Below are 24,002 nucleotides of genomic sequence, written 5' to 3' on the forward strand. Positions count from 1 at the left end.
GTTTTAAGTTTAAGATGGACGTCATTTACAAACATTTCCTGGAAAATGACATGGATTTTCCTCCCATACATCTGTCGTGGCAGGTTTCTGTGCCGTTCCAGTTACGAGATGCAACGTGGAAAAAGCTTTATCAACTTTTATCATAATGTAAAACTTGTGCCAGTATTATGAGAATTTGTTTATTGCATCATATAACAAATACAATTTTTTTATCTAAAAGTTTAAAAAAATTACAAAAATACAAAAAATAATTATAAAAAGAGGTCTTTAATCACCTGAACCACAACTGTGTTTTACATCATCTTACGTCCGTCAGACGTCAGGGCTGACGAGTACAGAAGCACAAAAGCTGAATTATTTAACTGATGAAAAGTTTTGCAAGCAGATTAGTAAAAATGGAAACAAACAGACAACAGAAACTAAGGTCAAGTTTCATTCACTCGGGGGAAGACACTTCCACTCAAAACATCAAGATGTCACAATTCTTTACCTTCTGTCAACGAAAAGAAAGGAAAAGTACTGTAAGAAAAAAAGACTTCCTCTTTTGTACGTATATAAAGCCAGACTCGCGGTTCAGTCTCACATCCTTCTCAAACCCTGTTGATGCTAAAAATCCAAACCCGCCACCCAGAAGATGAATAAATCACTGCTCCTGCTGGCGGCTCTGACGCTCTGCTGCTGCATCTCCTCTCTGGACGGTGAGAACGACTTCACCCGTCACCTTCCTCTAACTTCTCATAGCCTGCAGACAACTTTTCTGACAAAAACTTAGATACACTTCAAGAGTTTCTTGACACAATTGTTTCTTTTTTTCTGGAGTTGCCAGCTGCTGTTGTGGTGTCTCAACCACATGATGCTGCAGGGTGTTTTTAAATAATAACGTGTACTGCACCCAGAAAATAATCAGAATGACTTAATAACTATCATGAATTTGAATTTTTTTTCACAGCTTCTTCCAGGTCTTGGTGTAATTGCATGCAAATCATCTCCCATCCCATCCCTGAAAGGAGGATCGGGAAAATCGAGGTGACCCCTCCATCTGGACGGTGCCGCCGGACTCAAGTGAAGTGAGTGGTCACGACCGAGTTATTGGGTTGTTCATCTGTGGTTCAGATGTTGGAGTGGGAGGGCTGTGGCTGTGGAGTTGGTGAGGTTGCTGGTTTGATCCCCAATTTCCCAATTTCCTTTTTTGGTTCATGACGTTTCACCACTAAGAAGGCTACGTCAGCTCCATCCATCTGGGATTCAAGCTTTTCAGAATTACAGTGGACATCTGCACTCAAGTCTTTAATCTGGAAGCAGAAATAGAAAACAGCATCCTTTACTGCTTTCCCTAATGAAAGTATTTTCATTTTTAAGATTAGAACATGCGTCTCGTATCTATCAAGAAGCGGCCACGCTGCCTCCAAACCGACCCTGATGGTGTGGATCCGGGGTCGTAGTTGCCTGCTTTAAACCGTGTCAAAACAAAACATCTGTCAGCTCAGAAAACAACCAAAATGGGTAAAAAAAAAAAAAAAAAAACCCTTGATCTTTGAATCTGGTTTTGTCCTAAGTTAGGTTTCTGCGTTTGTGTGACATGAGGATGAGGCTGCGGGTTTGAAGTATCTTAGCCACTCACAGATATAAGCGGAAAGTCGTGAGATAAAACTGCACAAGTTTGATTGACTTCAGCAAACTGGAGCTCCTCACACTTCAGGGGTGCAGCTCTTGATTACCAAATAAAAACATCACCAGTTTTCACTTTCAGATTTATGCAACAGTACAATGTGATATATATATACATATATATATATATATATATATATATATATATATATATATAAAAAAAAACAACCTTTTTATTTCTCCACAGAATCACCATGAGGAATGGTTCAAAGGTCTGCGTCAATCCAAATGCGAAGTGGCTCACAAAGCTTCTTGCAGCTTTGGAAAAGTAAAACGCTTTTTTATTCTATCTATTTATTCTATGCATACATCAGATATGAACACTTATATTAGTTTCAGTGTTTGTTATAAGACGTAAAGATATGCAGATTTTTCTGTGTTTTATTGTAATTTTACTCTTTTTGTGGTGGTGGTCGTGGAAGTGTTTATTTTATGTTAGTTTTTATTTTGAAGCACTTCTAAATGTAATTCTTCTTAGTATCTATCTTTCGAAACTTAAACACAGTGTGATGAGAAACAAACAGCTGTGAATGCTTTTGATCAGGTTGCATCTACATTTGTTAAAAATGATGCTTTTGCCTGCCCTCTGCCATGACTGTGATTCATTGGCTGTCGTTGTGTCTGAAGGAAAGGCTGTGCCAATGAGGGCTCTAGACGTTGTGTTCACCATCATTTATTGTGATAATGGTAATGCAAATTTGCACCTTTCCAGACTCATATTTCAGTGACCGCCTCATCGCCACGACCCCCAACCCCTGTGTTCGCTGCTGCTTTTACACTTACCGCTTCTCAGCTCGGCCTCTAAATCTGTCTTGTTTTGCTGGTTACAGGAAAAATGGGGACTTTAACTCAACTCTGCCACCCCCGGCTTCCTCAACAGCCTCCTGGTGACTTTCTTCGGCACAGAAATGTCTTCATTCAAGTTTATGAGGATTCAAGAACTCTTTCATTTTTATACATTTCAAAACATTTTTGTTCTATTAAATTTTGACGGCAGTCATAATACCTAAAGTATTGACCTATTTTATAGTTAGGAAAAATAAGATATTTATCTGTGCTGTGGAATGTAAACTGAGTTAAATAAAACTCTATTGATTTGGTGCCTAAATGTGAAGGAGATCCTGCTCTTGTTTGTGTAACTTATAGCATGCTTCAGTTGTCTTTTTTTTAAATGAAGAAATAAAGAACAAGTGAAAAACACCCCTCAAAAATGACATTTTATTGCCTACACAGAGTGGGGAGAGACAGAACTGAGTGGGGAGAGACAATACAAGTGCTGCTCAGCGTGTTTGGTTTTTAACTGAGATCTAAATGCTCATTAAATAAAAAATAAATAAAATACAGATGTGTCCTTTGTGGAAGTCCTCGTTTAGTGAGGATCATCGCACAATCTGTTTTTATTGTTTGTGGATTGTTTTGCAGTCGCCTTTTGACCTTCATAACAAGAAACATCCTCCACTGCTCATCTTTGAAGCTCTGAGGTTGGTGGTTGTTTCATCTCTCATCAGACCTAATTTCCTAAACAAACTCCTCAGATGTGTTTCTTTGGGTTTCTCGGCGGTTCAAATCACCACTACTCAATCTGGATTCATGAACAAAAAGGCACGTCTTCTTTTATTCTGGATTCTTGTTAAAAGCAGATCTTACATCTTAACGTTTGTGCTTTGGTCTGATTTGGAATTTCATATAATTGTGTAAATACTTTTAGTTAAAACAAATGTTCCCCTTTCAGGGAGTGGCTGGGGGATTTGAACACTGCGGTGCGTTCAGATTAATTTGGAAAATAAACCTTTTTCGATATTAAAACAGGACCTCTAGAAAGGACACATCTGTATTAAAACAACGTCAGCACCACCATCTGCGTTTGAAAACATCCACTCGTGAACTGCATCTCATGCAGCTGCAGTTTCTTCCCGTTTTTTTTTTTTTTTTTTTACATTTTTTTTATGCAGGTGTAAAATTTGGCTTTCAGGATACATGACCTGACCCGTGTAGCGTCAGCAGCTAGTCACAAAGCTGCCAGTTTTCCTCTAGAGCAGGTATTTCCCTCCTGCCTCCAGTGCTGACTGAATTTTAAATCCCCTGTGTTGAGGAACTATGCACCTGGAATCGGTCGACAACCGCACGAACACCTGCGCCGAGTTCAACAGGTGTTAAGAGCAGTTCTGTCACACATGCGTTACGTTCAACAGGTGTTAAGTGAATCTCTTTCACACCTGCACCGCGTTCAACAACTTAAAATCAGCTGTCACACCTGCACCACGTTCAACAGGTGTTAAGTGCAGTTCTGTCACACCTGCGCTGCATTTAACAGGTGTTAAGTGCAGCTCTGTCACACCTGCGCTGCATTTAACAGGTATTAAGTGCAGCTGTCACACCTGCGCTGCATTCAACAGGTGTTGAGTGCAGTTCTGTTACACCTGCACCGCGTTCAACAGGTGTTGAGTGAAGCTCTTTCAAATCCTTTTGAGGAATTATGTAGCACCTTAGCTGGTGGCTGCTGGTGGTTTAAGATCCACAAGGCTGCTGAGAGGCTTGAATATTTTCTCTAGAAATGCTATTACGCGACACATCCAGAGACGGCAGCCTACGACACCTGTCATCATTTGAATTTAACAGTGATTCCTGATTCCTGTAAAATCACCAACAAAATAAAACTGTGCAGCAAGTTAACAATATTGTCTCAGGATTTTATGATTACAAAATGCATGTTTAAAAGTGAAAATAGTTTTGCATTTGTTTTCTGCTTCAGCTGTTCTCACGTACAGGTTCATACACTGGGAAGAAAACATTTTGAGACTTTGTAATCACCCTTTAAAAGGAACATTGGAGAGTTAAAGCAACCCCAAGGCTAGTATTGGATAGCAAGGACTGTAGAAAGAAATGTCTAGGGACCAAAATATTGTAAATTGAAGCAGTTTGGAGTTGAAAAGGAAGATGCTTTTGCAGCAAAGTGACAAATAAGGAAAGCACTTAAATAAATTACTATATTAAGTCCTTGATAAGACGTTGTTCTACTTAAGTAATAGTGCAGACAAACTGAAGTAGTTTGATCTTTGTAAATGTGCAGAAGGTTTATAAGAAAAGGAGTGTTGTGCAGACATCTCCTTCAGGTCTCTGCCACCTGATGCTGGTCACTCGATGCAAAAGCAGGGACGTTTGTGACCTTTTCTTCTGAGAAACGCCCATTTTGTCAGAAAAGGACACATATTCATCCAGTTCTATGGAAGCAGAGGTCATTTCACCATTTAACCATAGATTTAAAGTTGTTTTAACTCCACAATGTTCCTTCAAATTCAACACGTTCAACAAGAAATGCTTCGTCCAAATGCTAAAGGCGTCAAATGCATTTTTTTTTTTCAAGTGAACATTCCCGGGCGTTGCATCGGCCCAACGGAGAGCAGCCCCCACATTATTGTAAAAATCAGTCAGAGACGAGCATAAAACCAACTGTGACCCAGAAACAAAAGAGCGATGGGAGCTTTACATTCAGGAAGTGGATGCAACAAAGGTAGCAAAACAGCTCGCGAGAAGTTAACCACGAACACGCAAAAAGTGTGCACTTAGGAACGGGGGAAGATTTATCTACGGTACATTTAAAAAAAAAAAAAAAAAAAAAAAGTGGTTAGATTAAGAAAAATAAATATGACACCAGGCTGAGGCAAGCAGTGATTCCTCAGTTTTAATTCCTCCCCATGGCACCCCCAAAACGTGGTTCTGGAGGGCTGGAAGGAGGGCTGGGTAACGGTGCTGGGCCGGTCTCTGAGCAACTCGGTCTCAGGGGCAGTGCTGCTGTCGGACAAAGTGTACAAACTAGGCACGTTGTTTGTAGAAAAAGGACATGAGGTGCACTCTACAGAGACGAAATCAACACGTTGGTAATGATAGTCAGATGTTGGTGGAATAAATAATAATAATAATAATAATAATAATAATAATAATAAAGAAATGTGGCTGAGGGTTTCGCCTGATGAGAGATGTGAACGCTATCTGTAGGACTCAAAGAGAAAAAAGAAAAGAACAAAATGTCCAACAGAAAAGGGGATAAAATATTTGGATGAAGCATCATTTCAAGGCGTGTAAGGCCTTGAAATGATCCTTGAGAAAGAAAAGCCTCAAGACAAACTGCTTTAAATCTACAACGTTTATCTTGTTTCTCAAAAACTTGGTAATACTGAATTGTACAAAGAACCAATTGAAAGACTGCATGTTAGAGACAGAAAATGCCCGTAGTTCAATAACAAAGTTGGAAAGAGACGGCTGGTCTCGGTGGGACCGTCAGACAGGTGAAGGTGGTATTCACAGATGAAATCTTAGTGGACCGGGCAAAGAAAGAATTACAACACCAAGTACATCTTTGATTTAAGAGGAAAAAAAACTAAACAAAACCAAAATTGCACCCTTTTTCCTCAGGAGAATGGTACATCCCCCTCACAGATGTGAAAGACGCCCCGTCGTCAAAGACAGTCTCACGTATGTACAGATGTTGTACGAAAATCTGAAAACCCTGTGAGGTTAGTTCAGGAGTGAAGTATGGGCCTCAGAATGCTCAAAGATCAACTCCAGCAGAGCTGGAGGATGACTCGCGAGCGTCAGGTCGCGTGTGCAACTGAAACTAAGCCGCCGCTGCACGTCCAGCTGTTCAGGCCAGATCAGTTACTGTACGGAAACTTTTTATCCCCGAAATGATGGCTTTTCCTTCTCAAATACACAACAGAGCTAATATTCTAACTGATCCCATCCTAAACATTCTGGGTTTTGTAGACGCTGCAGAGTGACATGCGCCAGATATGTAAAACACTGAGGATGTACGCAGGTATTACAGAGGTTTCTGATGCATTAAGTGTTAAGAAATGTTACCCTGGTATTGCTCGTCTAATTGTATTATTCCTGACTCTTTTGAATCGTATCGCTGTACAAAGCAGATAATCAGGTTTTCTGGTTGTTAATTACAGGCCACGTCCCCTTGTTACCGTTTGTGTGGCTAAATTGCTTAATTAGAGTGATAATCTCTCATTTACATGAAATATGAGATTATAACATCCCACTACCCGTAACGTGGACTTCATTATATTCTCACAATGGGGTAATAAAATCTGCTTTTTTAATTTTGCACTGGCACTGAAAACTGAGATGCAGACTGCAACGGTGCCAGTATCCATCTGATCTCGCTGCATTCGTTTAGCTGTGCTCTCCGCAGAGCCTGAAAGCAAGAACACATGATGCATCTGGGAAAGCCATCATTTTCTAAACTATGTGCACCATATTTGAAACATTTTGACTTTTTTTCCCCCAATTGATGCAACAGTGTTTTCAGGTGTTTTAACAAAAATGCACAAATATATGGGATCCATACGAGAACGTCATGTGTTGCCTGCGCTTCAAAGGATTTTCCCAACAAGAGTTTTCGTGTTAGGTTGGATACCTGTTGAGTGCGTCGGTGCTGCTGGATGCACGGCATCACCCCGAGTTACAACCTACATAACGGGCAACTGGTTTACCAGCATCTAAAAGTTTAGAGCATGCAGGAATCCGGCATGAACACGCTTTAACAATCAATGTCATGCTGAGCCTCGTGTTAAATACGTTTGGCTCACGATGAGACGTCACTAACTGATTCTTCACAGGACTTTTCTTATTTTGCCCATCTGGCATGAGAACACAGACCTTCTCTTGTTGCGGGGCGACTCTTTGGCCAGTCGGATGTTGGGAAACACGACACTAATCTCTTAAGACCACTGGTGTTCAAAAAAACAATAGCATAATCTCTGAATGGCATGAAACATACTTCAAATACATTTCATATCAGAACAAAGTCGGGGGACTACTTTGGTTGGTAATTTGGCTCTTGTGAGATTTCCACACTCATCTGGCCTGAATGTATAATTCTGCTGCAGAACAGAGCAGCAGAAACCTCACGAGGTGCATATTCTCGACTACAGAGCGCGTACATGGACTGAGGCGAGCATTTATATCCCTGAAAATGAACGACACATCAGCTGAACGAGTACGGTACGGACCTTTAGAAACTCATCTGCCGGTTGGACGAGATGAACGAAGCAGCTTTAACATTCGTGCAGCACTTTGAGGCAGCTTTCAGGTTGAGATTCGCGAGCAGGCAAGATGGTTTGTAAAGTGACCACTTTTCTTTTTGTTTTTTCTCTTTAGTTTGGACCTGCAACATGATCCCGAACAATCCGGTAGCTATCAGACTAGTGCACGGGACAGTTGCATAGTTTCCAAACAGCAATGCACTATCAATATTACCTCTGATGTGACTTGAGATAATTTCATACTCCACTTCCCACATTACAAATACTACATTTTTAAAACGATAACTTCATACTTTTAATATTATTTAATATTTAAAATAAAAACAACAAAAAAATCCTTGTTTTCCTCGCTATCCTCGCATTTCACTGAATTAAGCAAGGATGGCTTTTGGCTCATCAGAATCTAAAATAAGGACCAGATGTAAACAAGTTCTCCACACCCTCACATAGCATTGATGACCTAGATTCAGCTGCTTGTAGTGTTGATTCTTTTATTATTATAGCTGTCAGTCAATGTGCGAGTAAAAAAAACAAAAAAAACAAAAAAAAACGGTTCCAGGTCTGTAAAGGTCTGCGAGTTTAGCGCAACATGCACGCCGTTGTGCACCGGTACCATCGTCAACGCGCCGCAAGTCTCGATTTCAAACTTAAATGAAAGTCAGCCCATCTGCTGACATCTGTGTGGTGGATTTATGTCACAACAGTTGACCGTGTTACGATCTGTGAGCTTTCATGATCAGATCTAAGGCAAAAGGAAATAAAATTAACTTTGGAGATTTAATTCAAGAACTTCAACCTAGACCTAGGCCCAACATTTGGTATAGAGCTGTGTGTTTAAGGGCAATGAATAAAACAAAGATGTGCAAAGACACAAAAAGGAGCAAGAAATGGGGCAAATACTTCACTCCTTCTGGGTTGGTGTGGCAGGGTTTTTGGGGGGGGGGGGAGGGTCACATGGCCTCTGAGTGTTACACAACTGGTAAACTGTACAGGGTCCTGTATAAAGCTGGAGGGGTGGGGACAGTGTTTAAAAGCTGGGGGAGGTGGGGCTCTCTCAGGCTGCACTACCTGTGGACCGGCAGGTGCAGCCCATTGAGCGGGTTGAGCGGGTGGGGCGGGGGAGGGTGCAGCTCCAGCTGGGCCAGCAGGGAAAAGTGGTCCGAGGGGATGTGGGGATGCGGGCAGCCGATGATGCTGTTGTCCACCAGCCACTGGCTGTCGAGCGGACCCATGAGGCCCAGGACGCTCATGTGCGTCTTCGAGAAGAAGATGTAGTCGATGACACCCTGCAGACACGGAGACGACGTCAACTTGGAAACAGTCTTGCGACAAAAGTACATGTTTCAAGTCTTGAAGCACAAATGAAAGAGCAAAACATGAAAGTCATACAAGACTTGATAAATGCATGAAAACAAAAAAGCTTGAGCGACCATTCTCCGGCTCACCCCTTCGCTAGAACTTACTTTACTACTTATATAATGAGTCTATATTAAAAACATATTTGAACCAGACATTGTTACAAATATAAGAGAAACATAAAATGAAAACATTTATAATGAAGTGAACCCGTGAAAATGCCATGAAGCCATTTAAGAAAATTAAGTTTTATATGGAATAGGGGTGGACACCTTAAATAAAAACCTGTCCCAGTTCTGGACCGAATGAAAGTCAGAGGTTTTTTTCAAAATCAGCTGAAAAATTATATTATTTGACTTAAGAAGTAAATAAATTATCAACCTTTAAATTAAGCTTAAAAAAAAGATATTTCTAAAATATAAAACATTACAACGTTTAAAAGGTTTATTCAATCTAAGATATTGAAGTTAACCGACTTTCTCAAGTGAAGACTCATCATCAATATGGATACCAATATTACGAGAAAAGTGCGCGTCCTGAGTTCTACCAAATAACACATTAATGATTTCTTAAATTAACAGTTTATGTAAAGTAACTATAAACGAGTATAACTCTGGAAAATTATCCCATCAAATATTGAATCTGTGGTCTGATCATCTGTAAAGGTACAAATATTTATGTTTGTGCTCAGCTAAGCAAACTGGCTGTTGGCGGGAACTTAATATTTAATGTCCACACATGAGACTTATTGATTTTGCGCTTTAACTCCTGTAATAAACCCTTTTCTTACAATGACGAAGTTTTCCATTAACACAGTGCGGCTGTATCTCGTTTAAGTCTAAATAGAAAGCTCAAATTAAAAGGAAAGATCATTTACAACACATACATTTAGTGTGATTTTCAGTCGTTAAAGCAAAGGTCTGAGTTTGTGTTTGTATGCAGCTCATCCAATCAGTGTGATTTCAGCATGGGGGTGTTTTATCACTAACAGACGCACAAACCTGCTTCGGACTGTGAAGCTTGAGTCATTTAGTTCTGTAATTATGAATTAGTCATCTAAGGAGCTGATTCCTTTATTTACACTGCTATAAAAACTCTGTGGTTATCCACAGAAGAAAAAAGAAAAGCTGTGACTAAACCTGAAACACATTGAAGATTAGTTGGTAGCAATGATGAAGCACGCAGAGAACCACGCGTTTGCACAACAGCTGCACGAGCACGAGTCATCCGAAACCGTGGCCGACGCGATTCAAACATTACCACTACGAGGAGAGTGCTGAGCAACATCGTCGACAAAATGAGCTGCCAACAAGTTTAATCATGTATTATTAGTTACATGTAATGTAACAGTTACATGTATTAGTACTTTTCATGTAATGATGTCATCAGTCGCCTGTTTTAGGCTGTGGATTTGAACTTAATGCACTTCTTAACTGAATGATGGTGTTCATGTTTCTTTTAAAGACATCAGTTTGAAAGGTTTTATAAAAAAAAAAAAACACAGATATTTGTATTTGTGTATGTGTTTCTGAGGTGCTCTCTGTCCGCTGGTGGGAGCGTCACACCTGTGAGCGTCACACCTGTGAGCGCACGCATGCGTCTTTGCGAGCGCAGCGACTTCGATCCCACAACACAGTCGCTGATGGCTGAGAAGGTTTTATACTGTGACGCATATTCAATAAGCCACAATGACCCCCACTTCTGCTTTTGTATTTATTTTCCAAACAATTAACTACGACCATTACGGGTGAAGAATGACGGTAATTAAGAATGACTATGATAAAAAAAAAAAAGACGACGAACAGAAAACTTAGCAAAAACCCCTCACCCCCATTACCTATTGGTTACTCCCACATCTGTTAAATGACATCCGACCACACCCCGAAGCAATCACCTAAGTGTAGGAAAATCCAAACACCTCTGCTCCATAGCAACCGAACAGTCATTTTGGCTCTTACATACAGAGAAGAGACTCTCGTCTCTCCCGTCCACTTCAATTGTAAAAACAGGGTTTTACATCATTTTATTTCTAATTATTGGATCAAAGAAAATAAACAGCAACTATATATGAATAAAAAAAAGAACACTTCAGGTATATTTTGATGAGATAGCACGGTGGAAGGTGTGCCCGTCCACGTAGCTTAATCCAAAGCAGACATTTTTCGTAATTTACCGTTGGTTTTGGGATGAAATGTGTTCCTGTGATTCTCTCTGGGTAGCAGGTGTCACTTTTACAACTTTTACTACCGCGTAACCATTTTAAGATAAATAAATAAAAGGTTTTCGCGGTTGTAGCTGCTGCCGAGCTGACATTGTTTTGGAAGTACGGGTCGGATTTCTGCCAGTTTGGGGATAAAAATACGCTGCACCCTCACAACACTACAAGTGTTCATTTTACAAATACAAAGTTTTAAAAAATGATCCAGTGATTTAAATTTCGATACAAGGCAGGTAAAAACTAGGCTTTTTCCACTGATGTGAACGAGAGAGACGGCTGTTTTGTCCAACCGGATATTCTGACCCGGATGCAGCAACGGAGGATGATGTTTCTGATTGGTCAGTCAGGGACCCATCAGAAAGCTGACAGAGGGTCAATTGTAAACGCCAACCAAAAACATGCTTTGAGACTAAGGCTGAGGCCCAAATATCTCAGAAACTGCTCTCCAAAACTCTCCATAAAGGTTTCAATCAATGAATCAATCATAGTGTCCCTCTAGCTACTCAAAACAGCTGGTGGTCCTTCAGCCTACAGTTACCGTAATGTCTAGTGTAATGTGTGACCCTAGATTGTACATGTACTTTTGGGATTTGTTGATTAGATGTTGATCTTGCTGCATCTTTTCACATTTCTGTAACTTCTGATGTCTTGCATATTGTAAGTATACAAATGATCACAATAGAAAAAAAATGTCAGGGTGTAAATGCAACAAGAATAACTCAGGGAGCAGTGGAAAGTCATCCGTTCCTACCTTGAAGTCGTACGTGTAGTTAGTGTAAGGCATCAGATTGCTGTCGTAGGCGCTCTTCAGCTGGAAGCTGTGAGTGATGCTCCCGTCCGAGTTGCCGTTCTTGCCGTTGCAGTTGAAGTTGGTCAGACATTCATTGTAGCGTAGCTCCTTGAAGTCCTTGTGGTTCTCGGCCACTCCGCCGTTGCTCAGGTATTCCACCACACCTGGACCCAAGGACCAAAATATAGAAGTGCTGCACAACCGGAGAACAGCATTGATCCAGAAAAGCTCTGGATTCTCCGCAATGTGCCACAAAAGATACACAAAATAATGTTCAAATTAGTGATGCACCGAAATGAAAATTTGTGGCCGAAACCGAAAAAAAAAAAAATAAACACTTGGCTGAATACCGAATAATACCGAACAATGGTTCTTCGCAGTTTTTCATTTTTTTGCAAATTTTTTCACATTTGCATAAATCAAATAAATGTGCAGTGAAATACCCGCCTGTCACAATTTGTCTTACTGTACTTATTGTTATTTTGCTCATAATCCTTTTTCATTTTCTTCCGTTCAAATCCAATTACCGGTAATCGGGTTGCGGTGGGGCGAGGCTGATCTCCGCATTGAAGCCTTGTATAATAATTGTAAAAATCTGGGTTATTTTCTTGGAGGATCTCGTCAAACATATCAGACAGTAAGGGTTCGCGTACCGCATAAGTAGTACGGGCCATTTTTCTCTGCGCTCTCTCCCCGATCTCCTGCGCTGTGCGTCCCATGACCGTCTCCTTCACCAAGTGGCTTTCCCAAATCCAACTCAGCCTGGATCATTTCTCGTGTCCTCTGCTTTTTCCCCACATCCAAGTAATGAGCTGACATGCTGACATGTTTGCTGCGTTTAACACCGCTCGCCCCTCACTCCACGCTGTTCGCTGTTTGATTGCGTCATCACACGCTGTTATTAATTGTTCGGTTTTTTCCCCACTTTTTCCACTTAACACCGTAAGTGTTTTTTTTGCTATTTTCGGCCAAACTATTTTGGTAACCGAACATTCGGTGCATCACTAGTTCAAATGTATTGTCCAGTGGCCCAAATGGAAAGTTATTAAAAGGGAATAAACTATTTATTTGAAATAAACTGTGCGGAAAATTAAATTCTACTTTATTCAGCAATTTCAACGAGAAGGACTATGAGTTTTAAGTCTCAACAGAGGTTCTTGACGATAGAGACAGTTGTTACCCGAGTCAGGCAGTGAATTAAGGTCAGCACACAGGACGATGGGAATGGAGCAGGGGTCAGAGGTCGGAGACCCAGTCCCCAAGGAGCCCGAGGCCCTCTCAGCGATGCTCTTCAGCTCCGACAGGAACATCATGGTTTGGATCAACTTGACGTCCGAGTACTCTGGGTCCCAGTGCATGTGGGCGTTCGCCACCAGGATCAGCTGCCGCTCCTGTTGCGGTTTCATGCCTGAACCAGAGATGATTAAAAAAAAAAAAAAAAGAGGATCATAGCACAAACATCCAGCCAGTTAAATGGTGGATCAAAAAAAAAAAAAGGCAAAAACACACAAAACAAAAAAATTCTTCAGGACATAAGAACCTGTGACGAAGACATTTAGGAAATCTCAAGTAAACCCTGGCATGTTTTTATTTTTTCCGGTTACAGAAAAACCGATGCAATTTTAGAAACGTCATTAGCATGACAGTGAAATAATAATAATTTAAAAAAGGGTGAAATTTCAAAATCTTAATTACATACAGCTAAAGCAACCTTGAAAAGATAACTTTACTGTACGTGGAGAAAAATGGCTCCGCTTGCCACAGCTGACCACGTTAAAAACGTTTATTACAAAATGGATCATGTCTGATTAGAATCATTAACAACAAGGTGGATTAAATGACCATAAACCATAGAAGTGTTTTCTACAAATAACAAAACACTATTTCATCTTGCAACACTCCTCCTAAAACAATAACAACAATAACTAAAAACAACAATAAAAAACATGCATATGAAAAAAGTGGAACATTTTTAGTCACTGTTATGTTTTACATACAATAGTGACACCTTGTGGTACAAATCCACTACTGCAGTCGAGATAAACTTATTTAAACAGATATCGCTTGCATTTTGGACTGGTCGTTTCAAACAAAATTATTTTTTTGGTTTTGCTTAATCACAGCCATGAGAGTCAGTAAAAACATATACAAGCGCTTTAACTGCACAGAAGTTGGGGCATTAAGTTAGAAAATGATGTAAAATTTTCAAATAAAGCTGCAGCACTTACTTTATTCATTAATCGTTGAACAGGAAGTCACTTTAATAAGAAATTGATTTAGGTGCTTACTCAACTGAAGATACTGTGTTGAGCTCTGTGAACTTGTGACTGGTCTTTTTCAGTAGTTTTCGATGCGAAATGTAATAAACAATGAAGTTACAGTCATTGACTCCTTGATTAAAGTGGTGTATAATAATCACAGCTCATTAGTTGAGAAAGAAAATCACTCTGGATTTCAGCACAGTGCTTTTTTTATTGTCTCACTGTAGAGGATTAACTTGGGAGGATTATTCAGGCGTTGTTCTTACCAGAGAACACGTCCTTGTTGACCTCCAGCAGCACGGCCACTCCGATGTTGTCTTTGGTCATCACTCTGTTCAGCATGACCTCGGAGCCCTCGGAGTTGGCCATTGCCACCTGATTGAACTCCACCGTGTGTTTTTGCACTAAAGTGAACCTGCAGAAACATGAGCAAAGCAGCGTGAATTTTCATGAGCTCTTCGTGAACCTGCCTGTGTTTAAAGTAATTTCACCTATAAAAGAACGCTACGTCGTGGACACGGTCCGCTTCAAAACGGCTTTTGTTCAGCGTCGCCTAGAGTATAAAAGTAAAACTCACTTTTCCGTCTTGAAAAACACCGCACAGCCATCCACGTGTTTCCTCTCCTGTTCAGAAACCAGTTTGGCACGCGATTTGGGACAGAAGTAGCCGTCGTAGCCACGATCCTTTAGTGTTTCCAGAAACAGCGTGTAGTACTGCTCCGTCTCCACCTCCTGCAGGCCGACGCAAGAAAGCGCATATCAGGATCAACACATCAAGGAGAGAGGAACTGTTACCGTACAGAACCTAAAAACTGTCGCGATGAATGTCCAAACAAGTTTCCATGAACTGATCCGGAGAGGAAATACTTGGTTGGACAGAGTTACGAGCAGGTATAAGTCATGTTGGCTTAACTAAACAAAGAGGAATTAAATACAACCAGCTTGCCTGGCCGAGGGAAATATTGTGAAGTGAAATATTCATGATCATTCGTGTTTTCAGTTACGCGTTTGTTGAAAAAAGAAAAACAAGGAAAAAAAGATTCAGTTCTGCAGTCTTAGTGTTTTCATGTCCATTACTGCAAATAAACTATTTTAGTGATTCAAATCAACCCTTTCTATGCATGAAAAAAATGACGATAGTAAGAAAAAAAGATTTAGGAAGACATCTAACTGAGGGTGGTTATGACAGATACAGTTTTAGTTCACTATAAAATGATTTTATAAAACAATAGTTGCCTGTGGTACAACAGCAGCATGAATGATTGCAACCTTTGGGATTCGCTCATCGTATCGGTTAGAATAGTGATTATCATTAAAATGGATTCATATTTCAGCCCTAGTTGATATGTCCAAATATGTGATGATGTTAAAATATTAGCAGCTCGTAGGCCCTAATATTTCATAAGTATCAAAGAAGTTCACGTGTTCACGTGTTTGGTGTTCATGGCAGAGTCTGCCGTACCTGCAGGCTGATGATGTCAGCGTCGCAGTTGGTGATCTCCTCCATGATGCCCTTCTTCCGGTACTCCCAGTTCAAGGCCCACGAGGGACAGTAGCCGTACAGCTGTCGCGTGGCGTACTTGTCACACAACACGTTGTAGCACATGACCGTGAACGCGACTGCAGGGAACACCGAAGTAGAAAAGGGCGTTAAACACTTCATTACCCTATCACCAGCATGTGTGATCACGTCCAGAGCCTCCAGCTGCGTGCTAACACAACTCCAAGGAGGAAAAACATCTGTAGGATCCTACAGAAGCAATTTTGGTCCATCAGGTCAATTTCCAAACGCCATTCTACAGAGGGAAAGACTATGAACAAGTAGAAAACAATCATCCCAGGAGGGCATGTCCCGACAAGCTGACTATAGAATGATGAGGGTGATTTAGTATTGAAGTTCAGGATGGCACATTTAGAAAAAGACTTTTAAAAAAAAACTTGATTTAAAAGGGGAAAACCCCCATCTGTCAAAAAAGCTCATTTAGGTTTGCAAAGTTGCAAACATACCACAAAACTTCTGGACTTAAAGGACCTCCATGTCCTTTGAGTTTGAAAGAAGAAGAAGAAAGAAAAAAAAAAAAAGAAAAAAAAAAGGTCCTTGTGAGAGACTTGGATGTTTGTGATGTAATTTGCGGTAAATGTTGCAGAAGACTAACCTGTGGGGCTCATTTGGTCTCGCTCTTTGAGAGTGATCCAAGGTCTTTGGGGCAGCTGCTCTGGGTGCACTAGAAACAAAAACAAAAAAACAAAAACAGCAGCAAAATAAAGATTGGAGTTAGTTCATCACGATGATGCAGCTGCTGTAAGAGATCCACAACGCTCACATTTACAGTAAACTCTGTTAAACATGGTAAAGATGTGTGGTGGGGTGAAGTGGACCGTTTACCCGCTAGATTGTCAAGCATGTAGTTCAAAAGCTTTCTGGTTCCATCGGGCTCCTGGTACAGGTTAAGGATGTCTTGGGACAAAGGATTTCCTGAAAACCGCACATAAATATGCATTAAATATAAACATGCAGAACAAGGGAGTCTTTTACGAAGGTATCGATGAAGACTTGTGATAATTGGTTTAGGAAGTGTTTTTATAATCAGGGTAGGGGTAGAAGTCTTACCTTTTAGACCCAGAGTTTGTAACTGGAAAAGCCTCCCAAGTTCATAAGGCAGAACTCGTAAAAGATTGTTGTTTAAAAGTAATTCCCTGCAGAGAAAAAGGGAAACCTTCAGTAAGCTGCTCCAGACTCATCTTCCCCGTCACAGATGCATTTTTACCAGCATCTAAACATTTTGGACCCCAGAAATTCACCTCATTTAAGTCTTTCAGTTGCAGTGTGTCTGTCTTTCATTGTTGTTTTTCTTTTGTCAGTTTTGAATCAAGATGTTTCTCTGATGACGGCAACTTTACTGGTAGCCACGTTAGCGCTTTGTGTTTGATCACCAGGTTTTAATCACATTTTACATCGGTACTTTATGACTGTTCAGCATGTAAACGGCATGAATGGACTTAAAAACATCAGTAAAAACTCAAAACACATTATACTCCATGTTAGCTTCAAAAGAGCAGACCAGCGTCAGAAAACATAACTAATTGGAAGCAGGAGGTTTACTTCAGGACAGCTTTTAAGATTACGACTGAATGTCTAATCAGAACCAACACATACACGGCTATATATTTAAATAAACTTCGTCACAAGTGCATTATGCAAATATGTTCGGTTAGCTAAATATGTGTAGCTTCCAGGATGTTTGCATTGGTGTGATCTAAAGAGATATTTTACTGAACGGACCAATCAGACAGCAAAACTCCCGCAAACGCCTTCTCCTTCATTTAGAAATGGTTTTAACACGTCCTCAGGCATGTTTAGCACAACGCGCCGGTTCAACGGGAGTGCGGTGAAGCTGAGCGTCCGCTCTCGACACTCCTGAACCACAGACTCTACCGAGCAGACGGGTTACCTGAGAGAGACCATGTTGCCCAGTTCTGCGGGCAGACTGCGGAGCTTATTGGACGACAGGTTCAGGTAGACCAGGTGGGGCAGCTTGGCGATGTCCGGAGGGATGCGGCTCAGGTTATTATCGTTGATGTGGAGCGCGGTTAGGTGGGTAAGGTCCCACAATGAGCTGCTCAGACTCCTCACCCGCCCTAACCCAAAGAAAAATACAGCTTTTACTTAAAAGACAGTCATCCATCCATCCATCCATCCATCCATCTCTATATCTATATCTATATATATATACATACATATACATACACACACAAAAATGTGTACGATATCAAAGAGATTTGGAGCTCATGAAGTTAGCGTCTCCAGAGTTTCCAGTTCTAAATCAAGATTTGTGCCACTGTACAATAAATCTGTCTGGGAAATCTTTGCTTAACTAAAAACAAAAGAAACACTACTTTTGTTTTTCTTCCCTACATGCACAAACCTGAACCAGCATTAATCAGAATGATGCAAAATTAAAGTGACTTGGAGAGACACTCAGGAAACACAGAGCTGAGTGTTTGTGGGCAGACTGTTCACATGAGCTGATTGATTAACTGATTAACTATTAGGTGCTAATGGGTCAGAAGGACGGGTGGTTGTGGTGATGTGATACCACTGCCATATGCAGTTAATATGTATGAATAAAAAGTTAATGAAAAATCAAACTGAAACGACAGGAACACCTGGATTATCATTAACGTTCAAACAGCTGAAGAGGGTGTGTTTGACCCCCTGAAAAGTTCAGGGTATCTAAGACGAGTATTTCTCAGTAACTACAGGCTGAATATGAATAGATTTGCCTCCAGAGTAAAGGTAACACCTGTCTGATTGCACCTGAATTACAAAGACACATAGATATGCATGTATAGTTCCTCTACCTTGAGAGTTTTTAGAAGATGAATGCTAAGACACACTTCCCAATTTTGCCGCTTTGGCACATTTATATCTGTGTTACTGAGGTTTTTCCAGGTACCGAAGTATAAAACCTGCTTTATATGAAAGGCTTGAGACTTCACGTCTTTTCTTTTGCTGTTCTAGCCCTCCATTATCCTGTTGCACCTTCTATCCTGAAGATTTCGTCAGTCTCAAAATTCTACACCAGCGTGTTTCTTTGACAAATACAGCCAAGGACAGTCAATGTATTGTAACAGTTTCTGAGTCTGTGCACATCAGGTGAACTCTTGGATATTTTGTGCTCTGCAAGGGAAGACCTGCAGAGCTGCGGGCGCTTGTGCAAGGCCGTATCTCAGGACCAGCTTGACTGATTCTGGATCATTAATGCCTGTATGGAACCTTAAGTGCCAATAAAATAAACAGGCAATTCACAAATCTACGCACCTGCAAGCACCGCCCAGGTAGAGTACATAAAAAGATTGTACGTTTTCAGAGAGGTTCAGTGGATATGTCGTCTCGTTTCAAGTTCTAGCGGTAACAGAAACAATCTGAGAGGACAAAATGGTGTTTAATTAACTGATTCATTATTTTGATGCGCTCTAGAAGGTGAAGTTTTCTTTTATTTCGCTGCTGGCTGAGTGAGGTTTTGTCCCAGAGTGGTCGCCCATACAACATTACAAGCTGTGAACCAGTAACAGGTTATAGTGTCTGGTCGCTGCATTCCTGGCGCCTGTTGCTTTCTTGCCTTTTTTTTTTTTTAACAGGGTGCTTCTTGCCTCTGGAAGTGTGTGTTACTTCGGTGGAAAGGGTGTTCGGAGGATTAAAGTTGAGCTTTTATTCAGTTTGCTCGGTGTGCTATGTGTGTGTGCCGTGTCTTGGTTTGTGTGGTTAAACATAGCTCGCTGTGCCATCTTCCCTCGGTACTGGGCGACCTCACTGGGAACAGGTTAATTTGCCATCTGACACCTAAGGTTTGAGGCCAAGAGAACTGTAATTATATGATCTGCAGATCCATTTTACTCCCGACAGATTCACAACCTCAACGAGCAGCATCGTGGCAGGATGGCGGGACTGGTAATTACTTTAATTACAGCTTCACCGTTGACTCGTCTGCTTTTGTACAGTAGTCCATGAATGATGTGATGGCAGAACATTTAAAGTGCATTAAGTGTTCATTTTTATTTATCAAACCACAATGCAAGCTGATCATTCTTCAACCATCAACACTGCTACTTGTTTACATGCTTACATTGATAACTAGTTTGCGCAGCACAAGAATTTATGAACTTAGTTTTGAAGCATTCTCAAATTGTACGTGCACGCAAAACCATCAGTCATAAGTTTTTTAATCTGAACTCCTATCGTTCCTTTTGTTCATTACCGTATTGATTTAAAAAAAATTCTTGACACCAGGGCTCGGACAGAGTTATCTACATATGTTCAGGTGCACATTTCCACTTGAGTTCAAAGCTGTTTTTTTTGTTTTGTTACATTTTTGTAATGGGAGCTGATCCAGTGGGATAATTTAGACTCACCAGATATCTCAAGCTCAGCCCAGTGAGACTTCTTCCCACCAGCTGCCTCCTCAGCTGACATGATGGTGTAACATCTACGGGGATCTGGAGGATCATATTTTTCCTTTGGCATCCCTGTTACTCTGGAAAACAACACAAGGAGGACAACTTTTGTTGAAATTACTCAACTTAAAAGTACTAAAAAGAACACAAGAACCATAAAAAACTCTGATCATTTCAACAGCATTTCATGTGAGTAACTATCTATAACTGAGCAGTGGGTCAGAGTAGCATTTAGCAGCACTTGGCTGCTATGGGGGTGATTTCCCGGCCTCACCGAGACGGAAAGTCTCAACTCAGAGCCAAACTGTGTGAAACACCTACAAAAACACCTGGACAACACTTGGCAATGGTCTGAAGAGCCGTGGCGCTGACCTAATGCGTCTACATGGGGTTCAGCGTGCCCTTGAAGGAATTCGTTTCGGCCTTGCCAGCTACATTCAAGTGGAGAAATGATTTTGTGATGGTGGCAGACATAAGAACACTTGATCTTTTTTTTTAAATTCTTTATTTAGGTATGGCAGTACATATCACAAAGTAAAAGCAGTAATATTCTTATCCGCCATCCAGTTTTTTTTCTCTATTTTAAGTAAACATATTAAGAAATTTAAAAAAAAACAAAGGAAAAGAAAGAAAAAACAAAAACTCAGGGATAGACAGACTATAAGAACAAGAACACTTGATCTTAAAGCTGCAGTGGCTGATTTAACAAAAGATGTCTTTGCTTTTTTGGATTTGTCTAAACGGGTGGATTATTTGGAGTAGGGCATGGAAACTAATCCAATAGCAGCTTACCTACAAGTCTAAAATTAGAGTCCTAATCAACACATTACAGTAGTTCATCTAACCCCATAAAACTCATTCATACAAAAGAAAGAGAGGTAAAGCATTTATTTTGAGTGTGTCCTTTTATCAACCTTATCCTATCAACCTTTTTAGTTTTAACCAGCAAAAAAACAACTTAACATTTGACACGTTAATCTTAATGAACTGCTATGTGTCTGTGATATTGTGCTTGGCTTAAAACCATACTAACAATTAAAGAATACACACATATTCAACTTATTTTTGTGCAAAATGTTTTTTTTTTTTGTTTTTTTTTGCTTGACAGGTTATGCGTTCCAGTTCTTGTCAACTATGTTAAGGAGGTTATGTTACTGGTACAGTTTGTTCTAGTGTTATCAGCTTTATTCAAAATATTATGGTAAGATTTGGATAGAATTTTAGTCATAAAGAGGCCAAATTAAGAGGTTAATTTTTCATGTTTAATGTGGAGGTCCTGGATTTGTATTGATTCATTTATTTATGTTGTTTTGTTAAGGCTTAATTGATCTATGAAATTTCCGCCTGCCTTTTGTTGTTTTCAGACTCACGGGATGAATTAAATTCACATTGATTCGATGAAAGCAATCTTGTCTCCACACACTTTTAGGTCACATCATGTGACATATCACACGCAACGCATCAAAAACAAATGTCACCAGCAAAAATGACCAGATTGTTCGGTCATGTTTGTCATCGACTTATATCTGTATCGCTGTTTGAAATAACTTGGGGTTAAAAGTTAACTTATCATGCAAGTGACAACTTTTTCTAGACTAAATATACTTGCAGAGAGGAAATGCAAATGTCATTTTTTTCCTGAAAGTGACAACTTTTTTGCAGGGAGCACATCCAGCTGGAAACAGGAGCTTACTCCCCTACTGTCAGCTTAAACATGCAAACCACATGTTAAAAAACATGTAATACTGCATGTCTTTTGAGCAGGAGAAGTGTGCAGAGAGTTGTTATTATTTTGTTGGCCGAGGACCACAAGTTTGGAAAAAGTATTACATAACCTGTTTACACACTACTGGGTCACAAGTAATCAGCAACAGGAGCTGCAGGCAGAGATATGGCCTTGCTGGCATCCGTTCATATCACAAATATCTGGAGAAATTCACAACAAAATACAACAGACACATTACCAGACATTGGTTTCAAAATGTTTGACTCTTGGATTTTGTGGCAAAATAGCAGAAATATTATGGTTAAGCTCTGAAGACAATGGGCATTTATTGCTTTTGCTTGCTGGGTTTGTGTGAGGACGAAAAAAAAAACATGGTAGTGACGACAACTGCACGAGCAGGGGGCGAGTGTCCAAATTGGGACTCAGCCTAAAGGCACTGACGCAGAGCCTACGGCGTAGGGTACGCGGCGACGCACACCGTACGGTGTGCGTCGCCGCGTCCACTACGCCGTAGGCTACGCACGTACCCTACGGCGTACGCTCTGCGTCGATTTAACACTGAACCATAATTCAGGCTTAATGTCAAAAGTGACAGTAGCTCAGCAGCTGTCACACCTGACGCCAAGGTAAACACGCCTGTCCCCGTTTCATTTCTGTCCATTAATACCAACTATACATGTCAGGTACAGGATGCAGCCCCGCTGGGAGCGTGTCCTGTCCGGAGCTCGGACACCGGCTGCGGGCCACGCCGGTGTCCGGGCTCAGCGCGCTGACAGCCGGGCAGGCGCGCTGGCGACACCCGAGGCGGATTTAAGGGTTTAATTCAAACGCGGAAATGTTCCGATCGAGGGGGCTGCTGCGCGAACACGACACTCAGAGTCGGAATTACCTTCATTCGGGGGCGGTAGATGCAGGTTTATTGAGGGAACTGGTAAAGACATGCAGACGCGGCTCTTGAACCCGTTCAGAGCCTGAACGTCTCGGAAACAGAGGGAAGAACAACAAACGTGGCTTCCGCTCGTGCCCGTCCGACGGGAGCGCGCCCCCCTCCGTGCTCAACTTTACTACAGATGGGGATTATTGTCACCTATGTATACAGGACTGTCTCAGAAAATTAGAATATTGTGATTTTCTGTAATGTAATTACAAAAACTAAAATGTGATACATTCTGGATTCATTACAAATCAACTGAAATATTGCAAGCCTTTTATTATTTTTAGTTTAGTTTTAGTTTAGTCAGGGGCATCAATTGGGTATGGCAAGGTATGGCAGCCGCCACACCTTTGCTTCAAGGGTTAAATGTAAATGTTTGTTTTTTTAAATACATTTATGGAATAACTACAAATGCAAATAAGAACAACATGATCGATTTCACTAGTTATTATACACTGCAAAAACTCAAAATCTTAACAAGAATATTTGTCTTATTTCTAGTTAAAATGTCTAATTTTTAGTCTCATTTTTTAATCTCATTACATTTAAGACAAGACTCAAAAACAACCATTTTCACCTGTTTCAAGTAGATTTTCACTTAAAATAAGTAGAAAAATCTGCCAATGGAACAAGATCGTTTTGCTTGTAATGAGAAGATAAATCTTGTCCCACTGGCAGATTTTTCTACTTATTTCAAGTGAAAATTTACTTGAAACAGGTGAAAATGGTCAAATAACAAGTTATTTTTCTGGTAATGACTCTTGTTTTAAGTGTAATGAGATTTTTTGACTAAAAATGAGACATTTTAACTAGAAATAAGACAAATATTCCTGGTAAGATTTTGAGTTTTGGCAGTGAGCGAGACTGCATTTGAAAAAGTTCCAATTTTCTTGACCACATGAGTATTTGCTGGACGTGTTGATTGATAATCTAGTTAATTTTAGCACATAACATAAAACATAACATTACACAAATAAGTGCAGTTAAAAGAAACTGTGCAGGGAGGAGCGAGCAAGCCAGTAGGCTTATGAGGAGCCCCCA

At 40.5% G+C, this 24,002-nt stretch overlaps 2 protein-coding genes across 2 annotated transcripts; one reads left to right on the plus strand and one right to left on the minus strand.

Moving 5' to 3' along the window:
* Positions 1–603: 603 nt before the first annotated feature.
* On the plus strand, positions 604–2,813 carry LOC133451531 (C-X-C motif chemokine 10). Its single transcript, XM_061730657.1, has 4 exons — positions 604–698; positions 950–1,067; positions 1,856–1,936; positions 2,499–2,813. Exons 1-4 carry the CDS (start codon positions 635–637, stop codon positions 2,557–2,559), a joined length of 324 nt encoding a protein of 107 aa, XP_061586641.1. The 5' UTR covers positions 604–634; the 3' UTR covers positions 2,560–2,813.
* Positions 2,814–2,872: 59 nt separating this feature from the next.
* cnot6l (CCR4-NOT transcription complex, subunit 6-like) lies at positions 2,873–23,045 on the minus strand. Its single transcript, XM_061730656.1, has 12 exons — positions 22,917–23,045; positions 20,260–20,381; positions 17,799–17,985; positions 16,958–17,043; positions 16,733–16,822; positions 16,503–16,571; positions 15,809–15,966; positions 14,924–15,078; positions 14,613–14,761; positions 13,266–13,493; positions 12,047–12,249; positions 2,873–9,007 (listed from the first exon to the last, which is right to left on the minus strand). The coding sequence occupies exons 2-12, from the start codon at positions 20,369–20,371 to the stop codon at positions 8,786–8,788; spliced, it is 1,659 nt and encodes a 552-aa protein (XP_061586640.1). The 5' UTR covers positions 20,372–20,381; positions 22,917–23,045; the 3' UTR covers positions 2,873–8,785.
* Between the last annotated feature and the right edge of the window lie 957 nt (positions 23,046–24,002).

This window comes from Cololabis saira, chromosome 9 (assembly GCF_033807715.1).
Source record: "Cololabis saira isolate AMF1-May2022 chromosome 9, fColSai1.1, whole genome shotgun sequence".
Taxonomy (NCBI): Eukaryota; Metazoa; Chordata; class Actinopteri; order Beloniformes; family Belonidae; genus Cololabis; species Cololabis saira.